General features: G+C 37.1%; 1 protein-coding gene across 2 annotated transcripts in view; it reads left to right on the plus strand.

Moving 5' to 3' along the window:
• Positions 1 to 25,190, plus strand: part of SLC12A2 (solute carrier family 12 (sodium/potassium/chloride transporter), member 2) — a 101,858-nt gene that overhangs the window by 55,991 nt on the left and 20,677 nt on the right. For both annotated transcript variants that reach the window (XM_006886011.1, XM_006886012.1), the window contains exons 12-18: positions 146 to 269; positions 3,928 to 4,029; positions 7,193 to 7,348; positions 8,547 to 8,646; positions 16,598 to 16,709; positions 19,932 to 20,072; positions 24,763 to 24,869. In XM_006886011.1, the coding sequence (XP_006886073.1) occupies positions 146 to 269; positions 3,928 to 4,029; positions 7,193 to 7,348; positions 8,547 to 8,646; positions 16,598 to 16,709; positions 19,932 to 20,072; positions 24,763 to 24,869 (842 nt within the window). The remainder of the gene's footprint in view (positions 1 to 145; positions 270 to 3,927; positions 4,030 to 7,192; positions 7,349 to 8,546; positions 8,647 to 16,597; positions 16,710 to 19,931; positions 20,073 to 24,762; positions 24,870 to 25,190) is intronic.

Consider the following 25,190-nt stretch of genomic DNA (forward strand, 5'->3'; position numbering starts at 1 on the left):
AGCAACTTTTTTACCTGAAGTAATGTGAAACAGAGAAAGAAGACCAGTAATTAGAAACTTGGATTCCATTTTGATTGATGTTACTAAACAAATTTATATGTCAAATTTTGATATACCTTTCTTAATCTTTACCTCTCTTCCTTAGGCTCTATGTAAGGACAATATCTATCCAGCTTTCCAGATGTTTGCTAAAGGTTATGGAAAGAATAATGAACCTCTTCGTGGATACATCTTAACATTTTTAATTGCGCTTGGATTTATCCTAATTGGTTAGTCATATATATGAAGTAAAAATGAAGGTTTCAGTATGTTTTTGGTATTAGTTGTAAACATTGAATTATAATCTACAAGTACAAAATTATTTAGAATATTATTAATTTCTTTAGTAAGTCCTTATTAGAGCTAGAACAAACTCTTAAAATTTTGACCCTAATCGAAATTTCTAAAAAGCATAAAGAGGTTTCCAGTGTTCTCGGTGGTGGTTAACTCAAGCTTAAAAGCTTTTTACTGATTAAAAAAGGCATTGGACTTTGGAAGAGTTTCATCTAAGCTCTCAGAGAAGTTGCTGTTGTTATTGTTGTTATTTGCTGTCAAGTCACCTACAACTCATAGTAACCTATGCACAACAGCTCTGTACCCTGCCCTGTCCTGAGCCAAGATCACTCTCTCCAACACACCTACCCTATTTACCCAAGTTACTGTGTCAATCCATCACATACAAGGTGTTCCTCTCCTATGCTGTCCCTCCACACTTCCAAGCATGATATCCTTCTCTAAGGACTCCTCCCTCCTAGGAACATGCCCAGAGTATGTGGGATGAAGGAGCTTCAAAATCCTTGTCTCCAAGGAGCAACTTGGTTTTGTCCTTTCCAAGATACACACCTGTTTGTTTTCTTGTCAGTCCATGCTATGTTCAGTACTCTTCTGCAGCACCACAACTCAAATGCATCGATTCTTCTGTCATCCTTAGTCATTGTTCAGCTCTCTGATACATAGGAAGTTATTGCCAAGACCATGGCCTAGATTACACACACCTTCGTTTCAGACTGACATTGTTGCTCTTCACCTCTCTGAAGAGGTCCCCAACAGATGATTTTCTCAGTGTAGTCAGTCTTTTGATTTCCTGATTGCTGGTGCCAAGAGTGTTGATTATGGGGCTGAGGAAGCAGAAATTGTTAACAGTCTCAGTCTCATCTCCATCTATTATGATGGTGCCAATTGGCCCACTGATGAGAATCTTTATTTTCTGGATGTTGAGCTTCAATCCATATTGGAGATTACAATCCTTGACTTTTGCTTCAAATGCTTCAGGTCCCTCCCAGTTTAGGCAAGCAGTATAGTGTCTGTCATCTGCATGACACAGGTGGTTGAGTTGTCCTCCATTCCAGAAAGAATTTATCCCTGACACATTTCTTTTCTGATTTTGAACCATGCAGTGTGTCCTTTCTCTGTTGTGATGAGTACCTCTTGGTCCAAAGTGTAGGTTCCACATGAGCACAATCAGGTGTTCTGGGATTCCCATTCTTCTCAAGGTTAGCCACAATTTATTGTGATACACACAGTAAAATACATTTTCATAGACAAACACTGATAGACATTCCACTGGTAATCTGTGTTTTCAGCCAAGATCCATCTGACCTAGGCTATAATGTCCCTAGTGCAGTGGCCTCTTCTAAACACAGCCTGCATTTCTGGTAGTTCTTTGTTGATGTACTGTTGCAGTCATTTTTGGATAATCTTCAGTAGTATTTTGCTTGTCTGTGATATTGTTTAATAATTTCCACACTCTGTTGGATCACCTGTTTGGGTTTTTTTTTTTTTTTTTTGACTGGGTATAAATATAGATCTCTTACAGTCAGTTGACCAGGTAGCTGTTCTCCAGATTTCTTGCCACAGCCTGGTGAGCATATCCAGGGCAGCATCTGTGTGTTGAAATATGTCAGTTGGAATTCTACCAATTCCTGGGGCCTCCTTTTTTCCTAGTTCCTTTAGAGCAGTTTGAACTTTCCCCTTCATCACCGTTGCCTCTCAATCATGTGTTGTTTTATGACATTCTTCAATTCTTTTTGGTATAGTGATTCTGTATCTTTCCATCTTCTTTTGATGTTCCTGGATTGTTCAATATTCTGCCCATTGAGGACTGAATTTGTTAACATGTCTTCAGCTTAAATAATGCTGGATGAGTTTGTCCTTGATTTTTTTACTTCAGTTGTTTACATATTTCATTATAAAACTGCTTTGTCTTTCCCAGCTGCCTTTTGAGATCTTCTCTTCAGCTCCTTAACTTCCTGATTTCTACCCATTGCTTTGGCTTCTTGACATTCTAGTGTAGTACTCAGAGTCTCTTCTAATGTCCAAATGAGTCTTGTCTTCCACCTCTGTCTTTTACATTCTTTATGGATGATATTCTTGATATCTTCCTACAGCTCTCCTGGTCTGTGACCATTAGTTCCTCATATGATTTTTAAATTCAGGTGGGAAAAACTCAAGATTAATGTTTTGTTCTTGTGTATTTGTTTTGTTTTCTTTAGTTTCAATTTGAACTTGAATATTAGTATTTTATGTTTTTGTAACACTTTAAAGGGGTCGTTGACAGCAGATTTGCCTAGTATAATATGCCATTTAATTTCTTGATTGTGGATTCCATGGGTGTTGGTTGATTGTGGATCCAAGTAGATTGATAACTTTTGGTTCATTGGTGAAGATTTTTGTTTTCTTGATGTTGATAAGTAATCCATGCTTAAGGTTATAGTCTTATTAAAAGTATATTCAAAGTCCAATATTACTACTATGTTTTATGGGCTAATATACACCAGCTTTTATGGAATTACATGACCCTCAGCATGGTGGATTGACACAGTAACTGCAACAATTGGCTTGAGTGTGATGGAGATAGTGATGATGGCGAAAGATAAGGCAAGGGTTGAATCTTTTCTTTATAGAGTTACTGTGAATCATAGAAAACTTGACAGACCCTACAATAATGCATTAACTCCATACCTACCATTATTACATAAAATGTATGTAGTTGGTGCATCTACTTTTGATTAGCAATTTGACATTATACAGTAATGACCCATCATCCAGCTATTCTATTTTTAGTTATAGCATTGAAAATGTCATATATCCCCAAAGAACATCTACAAATGCATTTATAGTATCTTTAATATTAATAATTAATAACTGTATGTAATAATTTAATAACTGTGCAGAGGTAACTCGTGGTTGCTGTGAAGCTGAACACTGTGACACTGATTAGTCAAATGCGAGAATGGTTACCCATGGTGGACAGGGTTTGGTGGAGTTCCCCAATTAAAACAAGCTTGAAAGCAGGAGTGGCATCTACTTCCATGATAGCTTGCCTCTGAAAACACTATGAACCTGGTGAAAGGACGGAAATTATACAGGTGTCCAGGACTTTCATCCATAGGGTTACTATGAGTTGCCTGCAACTCGACAGCACTTACCAACAACAACAGTTTTAATAATGAAAAATGTAGAAAGAACTTAAATACCTATCAAAAAAAAAAAAAATGAAACTGAGGACTAGTATTTTCCAATTAAGAGTTGAATTAGTTTTGTGTTAATATCGATGAGTCTCAAAATAGAACTGTTAATTCACTTACCCAAAGCTTTCTACAGAATCTTTATATATATATGTGTATAGTAGGTCCGTGTGTTGTAATTGGGAAGAATACATCCATTTCAGAACAGTGATGTTTAAAGGAGGTTTCAATTACATTAATGGATGAATTTCTGGAAAATAAAGTATAAGAACAATATATATATATGATAAAATGTAAATATTAAATATGTATAGTAGGTGTAGAGGTGTTCATTATGCTGTGATCTGAAGATTTGGATTACTTAATTACGAAAAGGGTTAAAAATGTTTGTCATTAAATTGCCCTTATGTTTCTTTTGCAGCTGAACTGAATGTTATTGCTCCAATTATCTCTAACTTCTTCCTGGCATCATATGCATTGATCAATTTTTCAGTATTCCATGCATCTCTTGCAAAATCTCCAGGTGATTATACATTTTCAAAACATTTCATAATTGTGGGGTTTTTTTAATATCAGAAAAAATATGTGATTAGATTCTTAATTTTTTTAGTTTAAATTAAACCTTCAGAGATCCCTTTGTCAGGAAATTTACTAATAATCTATTTTTTGTGTTCATAATACTGAAGGTAGTAGAACCCTTTCCATTTTTCTGGTTGATACTTGTTTTGTTTTATCCTCCTCTCCCCTGTTTATTTAGCTGATTTCCTAGTAATTAAATACCAAGAACCTTACTGTGATAAGCAAGCAGCCCCTAGGTTATGACATTGTCTTATATAAAATTTTTAGTTACAGTTAAAACCTGTTATATTAAAAATTCAGGGTACATGAAATGGTTTGTAATAGTAAATTGGAGCTACTTACAAAGCATATAAAAACCTTATATTATTAAAGATTTTTAAGTGTATCTGGTAGTGTTTCTTCAATAATTTTAATGTGTGAAATAGTACATATCTGCTGGTCAGTATTTGACAATTTTATATGTAAATATATATTTATATATTTGACACATGTGAACCATCTAACTATGTATAGATTTGGCTTAAAAGAATTAAGAATGGGTGGAATTTATTCCTGATTTTGTTGATGGCCTTTCTCGTGGAAGCATATATCTTGCAGTGATTAAGAACTTACCTGCAGAATGAAAGGCCAGTCAGACTCATTGATGCTCTCTCTAAAGAGATTTGACAGGCTGTTCCCATAAACTTTAGGGTTTCATTGAGTTGGAGTCATATTGATAGAACGGGTTTGCTTTGGTTTGATTTGTTCTTTGCAGAAGTTTTTTTTTACACAGTGAGTTCTGTGGAATTTTAATAAATGGAGTTTTTATCAAGATAGCTTTAAAAAAAAATAAGCCGACAAGAGATGATCAGGAAAGAAGAACAAAAAATGTCTAATGAAAGCTCAGTAAAGCGAGAGCACAAAATATAGGATGACTTTGGAAACACTTTTCAACTTTAGTCGTTATTTTTAAAATGACTATACTGTAATGGTTTTTAAAGTGTTTTTGTCTCTGGAACTATATTTGGGAATTCCTTTTTGAAAGACTTAAATTTTGATTTAAAACACATGAATATTAATTTTCTCTTGTTGTTGTTATGTGCCGTCGAGTCGCCTGCGACTCATAGCGACCGTATGTACAACAGCCCTAAACTCCGCTCTGTCCTGTGCCAATCGCACTGTCTCTGACACTCCCATCCCAATTAGGAAAGTTTAAAAACATGTTCTTTAAGGATAAATTATACTGCATTACATATGAGGGAGAGAATTGTTTAAAAGCGATATATGATTGGGTATTATGGTTATGATAAGAGTCCAGAGTGAAGGTTGCATAGTGGAGTGTACTTGGGGCAGAGGGGAGGGGATTCTATACCAATGAAATAATTTTTCTTGGAACAGTATGTCAACAGAGAACTGCCAGATGTGCAGGCTGGTTTTAGAAGAGATCGTGGTACTAGGAATATTATAGCTAATGTTAGGTGGATCTTGGCCGAAAGCAAAGAATACCAGAAGAATGTCTATCTCTGCTTCATTGACTATGCAAAGGCTTTTGACTGTGTGGATCGCAACAAGCTGTGGCTGACTCTGAGAAGAATGGGAATACCAGAACATTTGATTGTGCTAATGTGAAACCTATACTTGTACCAAGAGGCAGTCGTCAGAACAGAGCAGGGAGACACTGGATGGTTCAAAATCAAGAAAGGGGTCCGTCAGGGATGTATTTTGTCTCCATACCTTTTCAATCTGTATGCAGAACAGATCATCTGAGACGCTGTTCTGTACGAGGAGGAATGTGGCATCAGGATTGGTGGAAGAATCATCAACAACCTGCATTATGCACATGACACAACCCTGCTTGCTGAAACTGAGGAGGACCTGAAGCGCTTGCTGCAGAAGGTCAAGGACTGCAGTCTTCAATATGGATTGAAGCTCAACATCAAGAAAACAAAGATTCTCATCACTGGGCCAATTGGTAGCATCATTATGGATGGTGAAGAGATTGAGATAGTTAACAGTTTTAGTTTGCATGGCTCCATGGTCACCACTGTTGGTAACAGCAGCCAGGAAATCAGGAGATGAATTGCATTGGGAAAGTCAGCTGTGAGGAACCTCTCAAGAGTACTGAGGAGCAATGACATCAGGCTGGAAACTAAGGTGCGCCTCATCCAGGCTGTAGTCTTTGCAGTTATGTGCTATGCATCGGAGAGTTGGACAGTGAATAGGGAAGAAAGAGAATTGATGCCTTTGAGCTGTGGTGCTGGAGAAGAGTACTGAAGATACCATGGACTGCTGGGAGAACAAACAGGTTTTTTCTGAGAGGGTGAAGCCAGAATGCTCCTTCAAGTCAAGGATTCTGAAGCTTTGTCTGACATACCTTGGGCATGTTGCAAGGAAGGACTGGTCCTTGGAGAGGAACATTGTGTTTGGGAGAGTGGAGGGACAGCACAGGAGAGGAAGACCCTTGATGAGATGGATTGATTGTGTGAGTGGAGTGGTGGGAATGAGTGTGTTTCAGACAGCGAGGCTGGCATAGGATAGAACAACGTTTAGGGTTCTTGTACATAGGATCGCTATGAGACCCAAGTGACTCGATAGCACATAACAACAACAACTTTTCAAAGAGAAGAGCAGACTGGGGGGAAAGGTGAGCAGGGAGAAAAATGCAACAATGCATGTATGGAAATCCAAAATCTCTGTAAACATTCATTAAAATTAATGTCACATCAGAACCCACTCAGCGCTGACTCACTAGCCAGTATTCAGAGGCTCTGAATTACATGGGAGGACACTTCCCCTCTTTTCTCTCACACAGTGTGTGGTCAGTTTGAACTGTGGCATCCACTTCCTAAACAACATGCCTCCGGAAACTCTTGTTAACTTTGACAAATGTTGATAGTTATGGAAAGGCTTCAGGCCTTTTGTTCATAGGGTCACTATGAGTCGTGTTTGACTCGAAGGCATTCAACAACCACCTTTAGGTTGGCAACACAATGGTTTACCCTCTAGTCTCAACAGAGCTCCCTCGTAGCCACATTGAAAAGTTACTATTTTGTGCCTATGCCAATATGTAAACAGATGAGTCACTTGAGTGATTTTTATTTAATGAGAGGTTTTTTTGTTCTTGTTAGGATGGCGCCCTGCATTCAAATACTACAACATGTGGATATCACTGATTGGAGCAATTCTCTGCTGCATCGTGATGTTTGTTATTAACTGGTGGGCAGCATTGCTTACGTATGTTATAGTTCTTGGACTATATATTTACGTTACCTACAAAAAACCAGGTTTGTAGCTTTTTTCTGTTTAGTACTTTAAGCTATAAAATTTCCAACTTTCTTAAATAATGCTTCAGTTTTTACCTACAACAACTAAAATACTTCCAAATGTATGTATGCTGCTTCAATGAAAGAATTACTTTGAGACATTTGAACCTATGTATTTTCATTTTTATGCACACATTAAATTTTATAGAGAAAAATAAATTTATATAACGAGCATTCTGTACTGAATATATTGTAAAATTTTTTAGAAAACATTCAGATTTGTAATACTAAAGATTTTTGCCTAGTAATCATATATACATACATATTCCTACTTTAATAGGCCTAGGGAGCAGCGTGTTTTTAACTACAGACTAGTAAAGACTGTTTATATGTGCTATATTAATAAATGCTGAGTATTTCTAGATAGGAAGATGATATTTAAATATATTGGGATTGAGCCAGTATTCAATGTCATCACTATTTATTGTATGGTCTTATACAAAGAAAGATGCAGTATGAAAGGCCTGAAAAGATTTGGTCTAGTAGGATAGGTTAGGAATCAGTTAAGTATCTGCAAAAAAGTAGTTTCAAACCTTGAGGAGATAATTTGTAATCTAGATAGGTGTGATGGTGTTTTGTACTACAGAAGTAGTTCTCGGAGTGGAATTCACAATGAAGTTACTGTTTATTTCTCTGATAATGCATATTAAATCACTGAGTCACAAATGTCTCAAATACTTTGCTTCTAAATTGTTTAATAATAAATAGGCATTCAAGTAGCCCACTCTATTAATTACTATGAATAGTATAAACCGTTAGATTTACAAATTGTATTATCTCTCTTTCCATTTAGACATTTGGGTGTATTTGTAAACAGTAAAGATCTCTTCAGGAGTTGCATGCACAGCATGTCTGCAGTCTTATCTTAATCTTTTCTAAATTACATTTAGTCTTAAATGTAATCATAGTATAATATATACCAAGTATAGTTATTTATTTATACATAATATTAATTGTTATACGTAGTTGTTAATGTATTTTATTATATATGTGTATATATATACACACAGTATGTGTGTGTGTGTATACACCAAGTATAGTTATTTAATGCAAAAATGAACATGTTTAACTCTGAAAGCGTTATATAACTCTGCATATCATTTCTTACTGATGGTGGTCAGTGTTGTTGCTATACTACTTGGGCACTCTTTTCGCACAGATGTGAACTGGGGATCTTCTACACAAGCTCTGACTTACCTGAGTGCATTGCAACATTCTATTCGACTTTCTGGTGTAGAAGACCATGTGAAAAACTTCAGGTAAGCAAGCTTTTTTTCCCTCTAGCTAGCAGCCAGCTTACTTAATTTTCAGCAACATTTTTGGATGCTGATAGTTCATTAAAAGTGTTCTGTAAAAGCATAGAATGTTGTGTTTGGCTTTCGTTGACCTTTACCAGTTTAAGTACTCAAAATCAAGGTTGAGGGTCATTAACAAAATTTTACAGAGAGAAAGATAATGTTAGAATAGTATTAGGAAAATTTCAGAAGATTCAAATTTGAAGGCTTTGAAATAGTTAATGACAGTAACTTGAACATGTTTTCCTTCTTGAGGATTGAAATTATGTAACTGCTAGATAGGCTTCCTTTGGAGTTACTTCAAGTTCAGTTCTAGATCATAGTAGAGAGTATTTCAATAAAGCAACTCACATGAATTTTTTTGGCTTCCCAGTGCATATAAAAGTAATAATAATACTGTACTATATTCTTTCAAATGTTCAATAGCATTATTAAAAAGTTTGAAATTCTGAGACTTGTCCAGATGTGACACAGACACAATAAGTGTGTGCTGTTGTAAAAATGGCATGAATAGATTTGCTCAACACAGTTTTGTTACAAACTTTTAATTTAAAAACATAGTATCTACAAGCAGAAGAATAAAGTACAAGGAAACAAGATGTACTTGTCTCACTATTAACGAAGTTTTTATATGCCTTGTTGTAATTTTACTAAGGCATTAAATATTTTTATGCTGTTTGCATGCTTCTCATCACTGACTAACTGGAAATGAGTTAAAGTGATGCATAATCAGTGCCTTAAGTTAATTTATTTCAAATTTTATTTTTGCTATTTTTCAATACATATAACAAAACCTTCACCAAATGAGTGATTTCACATTTTATCTCCAAGTTGATAAATTGGGGCCATGAACTCAAGAGATTATAAATGTAGAACAATTTCTCTCTTATGAAGGATAAATTTGTCTCAGTATAGAATTCTCATTTTCGTCAGAATTTTACATGTATGAGGATTGTTATGAACATAGTAATTGCACCAATCTTCTAACCCCATTTTTTTCTGTAGAGGCAGCCACTTTCAACAATACTACTGATTATTTCATAGTTTACCTGTATACAGCTAAATAATATGCTTATCTGCTGTACTTTCTGATTTTTAATGTTAAATTTTTATCAGTTGAGGTTTTTCATCCACCTCCCACTCCCCTCCCTGCTCTTTGACCCCTTCTGATTTATTTTTATAATTTTGACATTTATATTTTTTACTTTTAAAATATTCAGAGCTGTTTGATATATTAAAATTAAGATTGCTTTTTCCCCTATTTACAACTTTTTTGTTTTCTCTAGAATTAATTATTCCTTGTATTTATTGCTGTGGCCACCATTACCAAACTTGCCAAGAGATTGATTGATTGATTGATTGATTGATTTTTATTTATTTATCTATTCTCATTTGCCTAAATCTCTCTTGAGGTTTTCCCCAACCCCAATTCAATAATTGTTACATGTATTGTTAGTTGACTACATTCTTCTTATTGTAAACTGTTATCATTATCCTTTTTTTAAATTAACGTAAATTCAACATTCCCTACACAGTAACTCTCCTTTTCCCTCTCTTTCCAAAGCCACTAAAAAGATCTGGTTTTATTCTGTTTGCTTCGTTCATACACATGAGATCATATAGTAGTTCTTTTGTGTATTACTTATCACTGATGTTTTCCTGGTTCATCCATATCTTATTATGTGTCAGGATAAATTTCACTTTATTAATTTTCCAGCCTATTGGTGACATTTAAGGGTTGTTTGCATGTTTTAACATTGTAAATAGTGCTGTAATGAACACTAGTGTAAGTTGCTACATAAAATATTGTTCAAAGTTATTGGATGACAAAAACAGTTTTACCACCAAATTAAACTAGTTTTAGTGCTAGGCTACAACTTACAGCATTGCCTCCAGTCAGGCGTGCTCCAGTGGCAACAAGTTCTTTTAAAGAAATATAAAACCCTGGAAGTGAAGTTGTGAAATGCTCATCTACTGACTAGAAGATCAATATTTGGACTTCACCAGCCTGCTAATGCTTCCATAAGGTTACAGCCTAGAAAACCCTGGGGAGCAGTTCTCTGTCCTGTAGGTTTTCTGTGATCTTTAATTGACTTGATGACAAAAACAACAGCATACATATAAAAAAATATATTAAGAATAGCACAAGTTGGTTATTTGGGCTGTTTCCATTTTCTTGGTATTATGAATAATGCTGCTATAAACGTGGATGTATACATCTCTGTTTGTATCTCAGTTCTGTTTTCCATGGAGTATATTCCCAGCATTGCAATAGGTGGATCATAGGAGATTTCTGTGTTCCGTGTTTTGAGGAAATGCCGAACTGCCTTCAGGAGTGGTTGGAGAGTTTACAGTCTCTCCACATCCAAATGTCCATCAACAGTCTAATGGATTGAGAACTTGTGTTTTGTTAAATATGCTATAATATGGGAGACTTTAGAGAGGATTATTGAGTGAACTGACTTAGCCTTATAAGGACAAATGCTACCTAAAACCGTTATTGTAGAATTAGAAGGTTAACTGGTAAGATGTGGATAAAAGTCCAAAAGGGGCAGAGGAGGAAGGCTGAGGGAAGGGAGAAGAAGAAATCACTAGAATAACAAAGTATTGGGTGGAGAGGAAGGGACAGGAATTGGGAAAGATCCAGTGGGGACCTGAAAAGACTGGGTAAATAAATAGTAAGGCATAGGTTAATGGTGATCAATTAATTTATAAAACACAGGAGTGATTCAGTGTACAGGAGTGATTGAAACACAACATGAATGTAAGAATGAATGTGTGGTACACAATGTACGTGAATGATATAAAATATATGCATTTTGTGTACAAACCGATAAAAGATAAAAATAAAGTGAGGGGGCAAACAATAGAAACAACAACTTAAGAATATCAAAAGAATGATTATCTTTAAAAGCTAGTTACCAGTTACCTCTGGAGGGGAAGGAGGAAGATGCTATCTGATTGACATGTAATTAACAGAATTTGAGTGAAGGGAACTGACAGGACAGAACACTCTTGTACCTTAAAGCTGCTTTTTTTTTTCCAGTTTGGGGTTTTGTTTGGTTTGGGTTTTTTGGGGCTTTTATTGCGTTTAGCCTTTATCTGTGATCCTTGGTAATAATAGAAGCTTTGCATTGGCACTTGGGGCTTGTCTATTGAGATCTTAACGTAGTTTAATCTGGCATGCCGGTTCTTTGAAGATAACGTAGTTTAATCTGGCATGCCGGTTCTTTGAAGACATTAAGTCCTATTAAAGACTATCTTTGATCTCATTAGATTTCCTAGAAAAGAATCTTTTAATCTTCTGCAGGTAAGTAACTTTTGCCACCATTATTAAGAAAGGAAAAATCTAGAGATCTCTCACAGCTCAGTAAATATTCTCCTGATTCACTTGTTCAAAGTAGCTTGTTTTTACCTTCACATGTGGTGGATCTCTCCCAAACTAGAGGTCTTTCTAGTGAATAAACCTCAAACTAATGCATTTTGCAAGGGCCAGTGGCACAGTGGTTAAGCACTCAACCAAAAATAACTCTGTAAAAAACACCTGGCAATTAGTTTTATTAGTTACAGCTAAGAAAACTCTTAAAACTAAACTTATTGCCAGCAAGTTGGAACCAATTTATACCTGAACCCCAATAGGTTGTTATAGTCTGTAAATTGCATAGGAGATTGTCCATCTTTCTCCCTCAGAGCAGCTGGTAGGTTTGAACCTTTGGGTTGGCAGTGCAACTCCTTAGCCAGTGTTGTTGCTATTGTTATGTACCATTGTGTCAGGACCGATCCATAGCTGACCCTCTTGTGGGTTTTCGGAGGCATTTAATCACAACAGAGGAGATTGCCAATCTTTCTTCCACAGAGCAGCTGGTAGATTTGAATCACATGCCTTCAGGATTGCAGCGCCACACCAGTAGGCCACCAGAACTCCCTCTTAGCCACTGTAGGACAATTCTATTCTGTTAATAGGGTTGCTTGATAAAAACAACAGCATTTGGTTTGATGTTGCTTATCAGAATAATGGAAATGATATGCATGTATCCAGTTGCCTCCTCTGCAAGCTCTCAAGCCATCCTTATTTTAGATTGTTTAACACATCTGTTGGCTACTTTAAGAGGCATCTGCGTCCACTAATGGCACATTTTGTTGATTTTAGGTGTAAAATATTATTGTTGTTGTATGTGATATGGAGTCATCCGTGACTCATAAGTGACCCTATGTACAACAGTTCTGAAATCTGCTCTGTCGCAAGCCAGTTCTCCAACCCACCTACCCCCATAGCCCCAGTTACTGTGTCAGTCCCTCTCATCCTAGGTCTTCCTCTTTTAAGCTGTCTCTCCACCCTTCCAGTCATGATGTCCTTCTCCAGAGATTGGTTCCTCCTGGTCAGTGCCCCAAATAGGTGAGACAGAGCTTCAAAATTCTTGCCTCCAAGAAGCAATCTGGTTTCACTCTCTCTAGGATAGACCTATTTGGTCTCTTGCCAGTCCATGGTATGTTTAATACTCTGGCATCAAAGGCATCTATTCTTCTTTGTCATCCGTAGTCATTGTTCAGCTCTCTGATGCATAGCAAGTAATTGTGATGACCATGGCCCAGATCTGGAGCACCTTAGTATCGAGGCTGGCATCTTTGTTCTATGGTACTTCAGAGAGGTCCCTGACAGCAAATTTCTGCAATGCAATTTATCTTTTGATTTCTGGACTACTGGTGTCAAGAGTGTTGATTGTGGATCTGAACAAGCTGAAGTTAACAACCTCAATCTCTTCTGTGTCAGCCAATTCTTTTGGTATAGTGTCTCTGTATACTGCTTCCATTTTAATGCTTCCTGGATCATTCCATATTCTACCCATAGAATCCTTAAGTACTGCAATTCAAGCCTTCAATTTTTTCAGTTCCTTCAGCTTAAGGAATGCCAAGCAAGTTGGCCGTTTGGATTTTCTGACTCCAGCTCTTTGCACATTTCATTATAATACTTGCTTTGTCTCCTGAACTGTACTTTGAAATGTTCTATTTAGCTCCTTAACTCCCTGACTCCTTCCCTTTGCTTTTGCTTCTCAGTACTCTAATGCAATAATCAGAGTCTACTGACATCCATCTTGGTCCTTTCTTCCTCCTCTCACTTTATAATGACCTTTTGTATTCTTCATGAATGATACTCTTTATATCTTCCTAAAGCTCACCTGTTTTTCATTCATTAATGTTCAAGGCCTCAAACCTGTTTCTTAGATGATTTTTCAGGTGGCCTAGACTCCTGAAGGTCACATTTTTGTTCTTATAATTTTTATTTCATTTTCTTTAGCTTTTAGTTTGAACTTACATATGAGTAGTTAATGGTCTGCTCCACAGTTAAGACCTGGCCTAGTTTTCACAGCATAGCTGATGTTGAGCCTCCCCAGTAATTTTTTTTCACAAAGATGTAGTCAGTCTAATTCCTATGTGTACCATTAGTTGAAGTCCATGTGTGTAGTTGATATTTATGTTTTTTATAAAAGGTATTTTCAGTGAATAAATCATTGATTGTACAAAACTCTGTCTATCTCCAGCTTCATTTCTGTCACCAAATTCATGTTTTCCTGCTACTGATTCTTCTTTCCTATGTCCAACATTTGCATTCCAGTCACCTGTTATTATTACTGCATCTTGGTTGAACATTTGATCAATTTCCTATAAAAGTTGGTAGAAATCATCTATTTCCTCCTCTTTGGCTCTAGTTGTTGGTGCATATATCTGAATGATAGTGATAATCACCCTATATCCTTGTATGTTTATGGATATCATCTGTCACTCACAACATTGTCTTGCAGGATGGATCTAGAAATGAGCATTTTAACTATGAAAGCAATCCCATATTTCCTCACCTTTTCATTTTTAGTGTAGTAGATAATATTATTTTCTGACTCAAAATGTCTCATGCCAGTCTAATTTCACCAATGCCTAGTAATATTTATGTGTTCCATTTCTCCCTTCTTGTTGTTGTTGTGTGCTGTTGAGTCGCTTGTGACTCATAGCTACCCTATTTACAACAGCCCTAAACCCTGCCTTATCCCGTGCCAATCTTATTGTCTCCGACATGCCTATGTCCATTACTCCAGTGATGGAATCAATCCATCTCATCAAGGGTCTTCCTCTCCTGTGCTGTCCCTCTGCCCTCCCAAGCATGACGGCCCTCTCCAAGGACTGATCCCACCTTGCAGCATGTCCAAAGTATGTCAGACGAAGCTTCAGAATCCTTGACTCCAAAGAGCAGCCTGGCTTCACCCTCTCCAGGATAAACTTGTTTGTTCTTGTAGCAGCCCATAGTATGTTCAGTATTCTTCTCCATCACCAAAGCTCAAAGGGATCCACTCTCCTTCTGTCATTCATAGTCATTATCCGTCTCTCTGATGCATAGTAAGTATATGCAAAGACCATGGCCTTTATCAGGCACCCCTTAGTCTCCAGACTGACCTCATTGTTCTTTAGTACTCTAGAGAGGTCCCTGACAGCTGACTTTCCTAGTGAAATTTGTTTAATTTCCTGGCTGCTGGTACCTAGAGTGTTGATTGTGGAGCCAAGCAAATGAAACCTCTTTACAATCTCAGTCTCTTCACCATCTGTCATGATGCTGCCATTTGGCCCAGTAGTGAGAATCTTTGTTTTCTTGTTGAGTTTCAATCCATAGAGATGAGTGAATGGTTTATGGCCGGCAAAGAGATTTGTTGCATCAGGTCAGTCAGGACCTACATTCCTTATCTCTTGTTAGTCCACTATTCCCTAGAATACCACATTTGTAGTCTAGATTACACAAAAGGAAAAGATGATAGATAAAGTCAGCAGCTTTTTTTATAAAGGCATGATTTGGAAATAAACTTTAGTTGCTAGGAAATACATTATCTACCTAGGAAGCCATACAACCTGAATAGATACTAAGGACAAATTATGTCCATAGCCATACAGCCTCATTTCCCATTTGGTTGGTCCAAAGTAACATTCTCAAAATGTGTTTAAGACTTCATTTTATACTGTGGGTTTGCTTTCTATTAAGTTTTATTTTGATTACCCAATTTGAGTTTGGTTTCTATTTGTTCTGAAAGCAAATCTGATTTCTACTATTTGTCAGAAGGTGGGGGTGCAGGGCAACAATTAGGAAAGTAGAGAAACGATAAATGCTGTTCAGTGTTAGTCCAGGCAATTTAATTCTGTTTTATTTTTTAAACAATGTTTCATTGAAATTTATACTTTTGGACTCGATAGAAACATTTTCTTCACTAAAAGTAATTTGCTTGCTGTGACAGTTGTTAAAATTGTTAGATGAAATACGATTGATATCACAAGTAAGGCAGTCAAGCTAAGAGGTGAAGTGACTATGGTGTCAGGAAGTTTTGAGAATTCTTGGAAAGAACTGGAATATCACTTTTAGAAGACTAAAGTTCTACATTTTTTTTTTCAAATACATGGTAATTTTATTTAGGAATACCTTCTAGAATTGTGACTTAAAAGTATTGCTTATTGTTTTAACAGGGCAATTGGCAAAGTGTTCCAAAAAGATTTTGTTTCTGCATTTCTCATACATTGAGAATCTCAGGAAACTAAATCCAGTGCTGTCATGTGCATTTTGATTCATAACACCTCTTTTTTAGGTTTCCAGGTTTTAACAATTTATAGAGGAAATTGACTTTTTCTGCCTCAAACTGCCTGGTGAATTGAACCACTGACCTTTTGGTTAACAACCCACCAGGTCTCTCTTATGCTTTGAGACGGTTTGGCTGAAAGTTTTTAGTGAGAATCTTTATGGCCTATGTCTATGAAAAGTTCATAAAGTTTAATGTAATGTAATTCCCTATTCTTAGAGAATTGATACATTCTTAGTACAAAAACCTAAGCTTCTCTGATATATTTTTGTTGATTTTTTTTCTTTCTCTTTCTAATCTTCAATTAGACCACAGTGTCTTGTTATGACAGGAGCACCAAACTCACGCCCAGCTTTACTTCATCTTGTTCATGATTTCACAAAAAATGTTGGTTTAATGATCTGTGGACATGTACATATGGTAAGTGCTAATATATTCCATATTAAATAAATTTTTTTGCTCTCTGAATGTAATTTGTGTAATAGGGGATGTTTTCTAGGTATGACAGACTTAACAAGAGTAATATCTGAGCAGTAGTTCTTTTATTTATTTTATTTACTTTTTGAAGACAGAGTTATTTCCTTAAATATATTTTCACCGCTATGCTGTATCACATTTATTTATTTAGTTATTGAATTATTGAACTTTAGTGTTTTTATTCTTTGTGAGATTTTAGCCATACTGTAACTAGAAAATAACTTTATGACTGCAGGTTTTAGATATAATTGAGTATACTACTGTTTATGGTGATATTTGCCATAATATCTCAGGAATGCTGGCCATGTTTACTTGTTAGGAAACCTAAAACTGGTGGGAGAAGGTGAATAGAACCTGATTAATATCTAGAAAGGGAACTAATGTCTCCAGCATGTAGAGATTCAGGTGAATCTTGAATATGTTAAGTTACAGCGTTTTATTTCTCTTGGGGGTTTTGTTGTTGTGTTTTGTTTACATTTAAAGTAAATAGTGAATATTTTCACTAATTTAAAGTAAACAATTTACTAATGAATGACTAGGGAGAACAGAAGGAGAATTGACACCTTTAAGCTGTGGTGCTGGAGAAGAGTATTGAATGTACCATGGACTGCCAAGAAAACAAACAGATTCATCCAAGAGAGGGTTAAACCAGTCTACTCCTTGGAGGCAAGGATTCTGGGGCTTCGTCTGACATACTTTGGAAATGTTGCAAGGAGAGACAGGTCTTTGGAGAGGGACATCATGCTGGGTAGAGTGGAGGGACAGCGCAGGAGGGGAAGACCCTCTATGAGGCGGATTGATTCAGTGACTGGGGTAATCAGGATGGGTGTGTCAGAAGCAATGCGATTGGCACAGGATAGAGCAGGGTTTAGGGCTTTTGTACATAGGGTCGCTATGAGTCGCAAATGACTCGATGGCACATAACAACAACAACTAGGTAAATAATTAGTAAAAATTTGTAGAACATGATATTCAATTTATTGACCTCTTTGCTGTGGAGTTACAGAATGAAGTTTTATACTTAATAAATTACCTTTCCTTCCAGCTCTGCGGTTCATCTTGTATTGGTTGCTAGAAAATGTGTCTTGTATGCACAGTGCCTATCCTCTGCTAATGCTTCTCTTCCACTTATACACTGACAGAGCCAAAGCTCCGTGTGTGTGAAGTGGAAAAAGATGGGGTACAGAGTAAGACACTGATCCTGATTAGGGTCTCTTGTAAATCGAGATCATGATTGAACATGAGAGTTTACAAATGTAGAACAATTTCTCTCCTAGGAGGAATGAATTTTGTTTTCCTTTTTTCTTATTTATAGTCTGTGTTTCTGCTTAAACTTGTTGTTATGGGCCATTGGGTCGCTTGTGACTCATAGTGACCATATATACAGCAGCTCTGAAACCAGCTCTGTCTTGAGGCAGCCTTACTGTCTCTGACACACCCACCCCATTACCCCAGGAACTGAGTCAATCCATCTCATCCAGAGTCTTCCTCTCTTGCACTTAGTTTTGGTTTTATGCATTTTCTTAGAATACATTTTAGCTGAAAGCAGAGAATGCTAGAAGAATGTCTGTGTTTCATTGATTATGCAAAGGCATTTGACTGCGTGGATCATAACAAACTGTGGCTGACTCTGAGAAGAATGGGAATCCCAGAACATTTAATCGTGCTAATGTGAAACCTATACTTGGACCAAGAGGCAGTAGTCAGAACAGAGCAGGGCAACACTGCATGGTTCAAAATTGGGAAGGGTGTACGCCAGGGATGTGTCCTGTCTCCATACCTTTTCAACCTGTATGCAGAGCAGATGATTATCCGAGAGGCTGGGCTCTATGAGGAGAAGCGTGATGCTAGGATTGGTGGATGATCTATCAACAATCTGCGTTATGCAGATGACACAACCTTGCTCACTGAAACTGAGGAGGACCTTATGCACTTACTGCAGAGGGTCAAGGACTGCAGCCTTCAATATGGACTGAGGCTCAATGTCAAGAAGACAAAAATTCTCACCACTGGACCAATCGGTAGCATCAGGATGGATGGCGAAGAGATTGAGATTGTTCACAGCTTCAGTTTGTTCGGCTCCACGGTCAACACTCTTGGCACCAGTAGCCAGGAAATAAAAAAACTTACTGCGATGGGAAACTCTGAGGTTAGGGACCTCTCCAAAATACTCAAGAGCAACAGTGTCTCTCTGGAGACTAAGGTCTGCCTGATACAGGCTATGATTTTTGCAATCACTTGTTATGCATCAGAGAGTTGGACAATGACTAGGGAGGATAGAAGGAGAATTGACGCCTTTGAGCTTTGGTGCTGGAGAAGAGTATTGAATGGACCATGGACTGCCAAGAAAACAAACAGATTCATCGTAGAGAGGATTAAACCAGGCTGCTCCTTGGAGGCAAGGATTCTGGGGCTTCGTCTGACATACTTTGGACATGTTGTAAGGAGAGACAGGTCTTTAGAGAGGGACATCATGCTTGGTAGAGTAGAGGGACAGCGCAGGAGGGGAAGACCCTCTATGAGGTGGATTGATTCAGTGACTGGGGTACTCGGGTTGGGTATATCAGAGGCAATGAGATTGGCACAGGATAGAGCACGGTTTAGGGCTGTTGTACATAGGGTCGCTATGAGTCGCAAATGACTCGACGGCACATAACAACAGCATTTTAGGTGTTAACTTGTAATGAAATGATTGCAAGTTAAAAAGTTTGCCTCTGTTTTTTAACAGAATTATGAGGGGAAGTGCTTTTATATAGGTAATTTAGAAATAGGTGGTATTTCTTGAGTCATTGAGAATTGATAATTCAGATATATGGGGCAAACAAAAACAAGCTAGACAACTTTTTTTTAAAGAAAAGAAGAGAGGCAAAAGCTTTTATATTGCAGTGAGATTTTTTTTCTCCTCTAAATAATTCCTGGTTTATCTCTTCTACTTACTTCCTAAGTTTTTAAGAAAACCTTCTGCTGGTTTATCTGCACAACCTTAACATTATCTTAAAGATTAGAAGAATTCACTGAGATAGAGATTAAATACTGTCATTATATTCTGTTATCTCTGCCTTGACCCCCTTTTAGGCACCTTATTTAATCCAATATAAAGATGATTTTTATAAATGTAAAAGATATTACTTTCAATTACACATACCATTTTTATCTTTTTGACAGGGCCCTCGAAGACAAGCCATGAAAGAAATATCAATTGATCAAGCCAGATATCAGCGATGGCTTATTAAAAATAAAATGAAGGGTTTTTATGCTCCAGTACATGCGGATGATTTGAGAGAAGGTGCACAGTATTTGATGCAGGTAAATGTGTTATGCATTTCAAATGTGTTTTTTTAACTCTGTATTGTTGTTAAGTGCTGACGAGTCATAGATGACTCATAGTGACCCTATGAACAAAAGACCTGAACATTTGTATAACTTTCATCATTTTTCCAAGTTCATCAGGTTTTGGGAAACAATCTATTTTGGAAGTGTATGCCACTCCTGCTTCCTAACTTGTTTTAATTTGAGAGCTCCATCAAACACTCCACCATGGGTAACCATTATTGCATTTAACACATCAGTGTCACAGTGTTTTAATATCAGAGCAACCATGAGTTACCTTTGTAGAGCAAATTGACACATCAGTGCTATACTACTTAGAAGAATGTTTGACTGAAAACAATCAAAACACACCTTTGTAGAACCCAGCTGCTCTACTCACCTTCCTGAACTTTAAAGCAGCCTCAAACTGGCATTCAAATTCCTTTTGAAATGAAGGATAAATCCAGTCACTTCACACCCATTTGCAAGCAACAGTCCCACTCACACCTCAGCCTAAACAGAAAACACATCTTTGTAATCCAGCTGCTCCACTCACCCTTGCAAACTTTAAAGCTGCTTCAAACTGGCAAACAAATACATTTTTTTAAAATACAAGGCTAAATCCAATTGGCTCACACCCAATTGCGAGCAACAGACTCTCACCCAAGCCTCAGCCAAAACAGATCTAATATATAATCTAGTCAGATCTAATACATATTTCGATATTAAAAACCTTTCCTTCAAGTGATTTCATTGTTCATATTGTTTATTAAATATATTTCATTAAAATAGATTACTACGATTTACAAAAGATGCATCAGGCTTTCAGAAACATTATAAAACATACTGAACTACAACTCCAGATGCATTTGATTATTCGAACAGTTGAGAGTGGACATGAACCAAATGTCAACAGAAACTTTTGCACAGTTTATAGAGATTTGAAAATTTGATTTTCATTTAATTCAGAATTACAGCTAACAAGGAAACAGTACAAATCATTTCATTGGATTTGGATAGCAGCCCATTGAAACCTTAAAGCAATACATATAATTAACATGAGCTCATTGTATTGTGCTTTTAAAAAACCTCATTAAAAATATGAAAGTTCTAAGATGTTGTACCATTGAGTAAAATCCATCTCCTAGATATTTACATTCAAACCTTGCAGGATCCTGAACCATCCTCACAATATCTCCTGTGCTTAAGCCCATTGTTGTTGTGCCAATCAAAAGTTTTTACTTTGACAATGATTTCATTTTACTTGAATCCACAATTCATACCCATGGCTACCCTTTTTAAGAAATCAAAAGAATGCACAGCAGTGTTTATTGTTACATTGTTCACAATAGCAAGGAGATACAATAACCCAAGTGCCCATCAACAGATTAATAGAGAAGATGTGATATATTCACACAGTGGAATACTATGCAGCACTGAAAAGCAAGGAACTCATGAAATACCAAAAACGGACGACCTTGGAGGATATTTTGCTGAGTGAAATATCTCAGTCACAAAAGGACAAATATTGCATAGCGCCACTGTTATGAAACAGGACAGATACCAGTGTTGGGGGAAAACTAAGAAAAATGAGGATAAATAATATACACTGCATTGAAACAGATGAGGGACTGCTTAAAAGGAATACATGATTCGGTATTATTGGCATGACAACAGTCCAGAATTAGAACTGCATAATAAAGCAGGCTGGGGTAGGGGTGGGGAATTGTACAACAATGAAAGATTTATTTTTTTTCCTTCCCCAAAGAAAAAACAAACTGCAGTGGGTGTAGGCAGGGAGGAAAATGTGCAACAATGAATGACTGGAAATTTAAAAAAAGGCAAAACACAAACACCGAAAACCAAACAATATGAATGTATGTATGAAACACAGTGTGAATGAGGGATAATATGAAATACAATGTATACGAACTTTTTTTGCAAACCAGTATAAAATTTTAATAAGGAAAAGAAATCCAAAGAAGTGTTGGATTGGGCAGTTGTTGCTGTCAAGAACCTTTCTAAAATGCTAAAGAGCAGTAATGTCAGTTTAAAGGCCACTGTGCGCCTGATCCAAGCCTTGGTATTTTCCTTTGCTTTATGTACCTCTTAAAGTTGGATAGTGAAAAAGGATGACAAAAGAATAGTTAATACTTTTGAATTGTGATGTTGGAAAAAAGTACTGAATAGCTCATGAACTGAAAAAAGAAGAAACAAACTTGTCTTAGATGAAGTGCAACTAGGGTGTTGTTTAGGTGGAAGGATGGTGGACGTTAGTCCATATATTTGGGATATGTTAATCAGGTGAGGCAAGTCCTTGGGTAAAGAGCATTCTGAGAAAGGTAGATGAGCAGAGAAAGAGAACGACTCTCAACAAGATGAATTTGACATAGTGACTGTAGCAACAGGCTCAAGCGTATCAGAGACTAAATAGGACAAGATTCAGATGTGTTTTTCTTAGAGTCATTATAAGTCGTACATAGGGTCGCTATGAGTCGCAGGTGACTCAACGGCACATAACAACAACAACATTATAAGTCATAATCAACTTGACAGCACTTAACAAATAAAGTGAAAAAACAAATATACATTTTTTAATGTATATTTTAATGTCCCAATTTTTTAAAGTTCTTTGTATATGAATGCTACAAATTTGATCGTAAGTAGAATTTTCATTTCCGGCATGTTCTGTCAACTATTGTTGTTGTTGATTGTGTTGTTGAGTCGCTTGCAACTCATAGTCACCTTATGTAAAACAACCCTAAATTCTGCTCTGTCCTGTGCCAATCCCACTGTCACCAACACACCCATCCCGATTACCGCAGTCACTGAATCAGTCTACCTCAAAGAGGGCCTTCCCCTCCTGCACTGTCCCTCCACCCTCCCAAGCATGACATCCCTCTCCAAGGACTGGTCTCTCCTTACAGCATGACCAAAGTATGTCAGACGAAGCCTCAGAATCCTTGCCTCCAAGGAGCAGCCTGTTTAACCCTCTCCCGGATGAATCTGTTTGTTTTCTTAGCAGTCCATGGTACACTCAATACTCTTTTTCAGCACCACAGCTCAAAGACATCAATTCTCCTTCTGTCCTCCCTAGTCATTATCCAACTCTCTGACACATAGCAAGTGATTGCAAAGACCGTGGTCTGTATCATACGCACCTTAGTCTCCAGAGAGACACCATTGCTCTTCAGTGCTTTGGAGAGGTCCCTAACAGCAGACTTGCCCATCACAGTACATCTTTTAATTTCCTGGCTGCTGGTGGTGCCAAGTGTGTTGACTGTGGAGCCAAGCAAACTAAAACTGTGAACAATTCCAATCTCTTCACCATCCATCCTGATGCTGCCAATTGGTCGAGTGGTGAGAATCTTTTTCTTCTTGATACTGAGCCTCAGTACATACTGAAGGCTGCAGTCCTTGACCCTCTGCAGCAAGCGCTTCAGGTCCTCCTCAAGCAGGGTTGTGTCATCTCCATAATGCAGACTGTTGATAGATCTTCCACCAATCTTGACCCCACATTTCTACTCATAGAGCCCAGTCCCAGATAATCTGTTCTGCACACAGGTTGAAAAGGTGTGGAGAAAAGACACACCCTTGGCATGTGCCCTTCCCAATTTTGAACCATGCAGTGTTTCCTTGCTCCGTTCTGACGACTGCCTCCTGTTCACATTAGGACGATCAAGTGTTCTGGGATTCCCATTCTTCTCAGAGTCAGCTACAGTTTGATATGAACCACACAGCCAAACACCTTTGCATAGTAAATGAAACACAGATAGACATTCCCTGCTTTCAGCCAAGATCCATCTAACATCAGCTACAATATCCCTAGTACCACAACCCCTTCTAAACCCAGCCTGGACTTCGGGCAGTTCTCTGCTGATGTGCTCTTCCAGTCATTTTTGTATAATCTTCAGTAGACACTTGCTTGCATGTGAAATCAATGATATTGTTTTATAGTTTCCACAGTCTGTTGGGTCACCCTTCTTTGGAATGGGAACAAATAAAGATCTCTTCTAGTCAGTTGGCCAAGTGGTTGTTCTGCAGATTTCTTGGCACAACTTGATGAGCATATCCAAGGTAGCATCTGTTAGCTGAAATATGTCAGTTGGCATACCATCTATTCCTGGGCCCTTATTTTTTGCTATTTCCTTCACAGCAGCTTGAACTTCTTCCTTCATCACCATAGCCTCTTGCTCATATGTTGTTTCATGAAATTCTTCTCTGTCTGCCAATTCCTTTTGATCGAGTGACTCAGTATATTCTTTCCATCTTCTTTTAATGCTTCCTGGATCATTTAATATTCTGCCTAAAGCATCCTTGATTATAGCAACTCGAGGTTTGAATGTGTTCTTCAGCTCCTTGAGCTTAAGAAATGCTGAGCAAGTTTGGCCCTTTTGATTTTCTGACTCTAGCTCCTTGATTGTAATATTTTACTTTGTCATTCCACACTTCCTTTTGAAATCTTCTCTTCAGCTCTTTAAGTATCTTGAATTCTTCCTTCTGCTTTGGCTTGTCTCTACGAGTAAAGGTCTTAATGACTAAGCTAGTAAGGGTTTTTAATTACTTAGCTAGCAATGATTTTAAATGTTTAAAATGTTTAAAGACTATTTGAAGGATTTTGTCATTTTGAAAAATCCCAAAATAATATTTTATTGCATGACTTTGAAGTATATATTCTCTCTTTTAGGCTGCTGGTCTTGGTCGTATGAAACCAAACACACTTGTGCTTGGATTTAAGAAAGATTGGCTACAAGCAGATATGAGAGATGTGGATATGTATATAAATTTATTTCAGTAAGTACTTATTTAATTGAAGAACTTGATCATTTTGGATGTAACTTATTTTGAAAGATGGCATTAGTATTTGAAGCCTGTTTCTCTTACTAGTTTTTAATAGAAGATTAATAATGAAAAGGGAAAGTAATTTGTGTTCTAAATTGATTAACTAGTAACAATTTTATTATATCTCTTTGCATACATATGCACAGATTTTACGTACATCTATTACATAATGAGTGCATATCTTTTCCGTTTAGTGCACTTTTTTCTAATACTAAAGCTGCTCCTAAACCAAGTGTCAAGTATTGTCAGACACTTCACTGTCTTAGCCACATC

Source organism: Elephantulus edwardii, unplaced genomic scaffold (genome assembly GCF_000299155.1).
Source record: "Elephantulus edwardii isolate Elephantulus edwardi_28Jun2011 unplaced genomic scaffold, EleEdw1.0 scaffold00046, whole genome shotgun sequence".
NCBI lineage: Eukaryota > Metazoa > Chordata > Mammalia > Macroscelidea > Macroscelididae > Elephantulus > Elephantulus edwardii.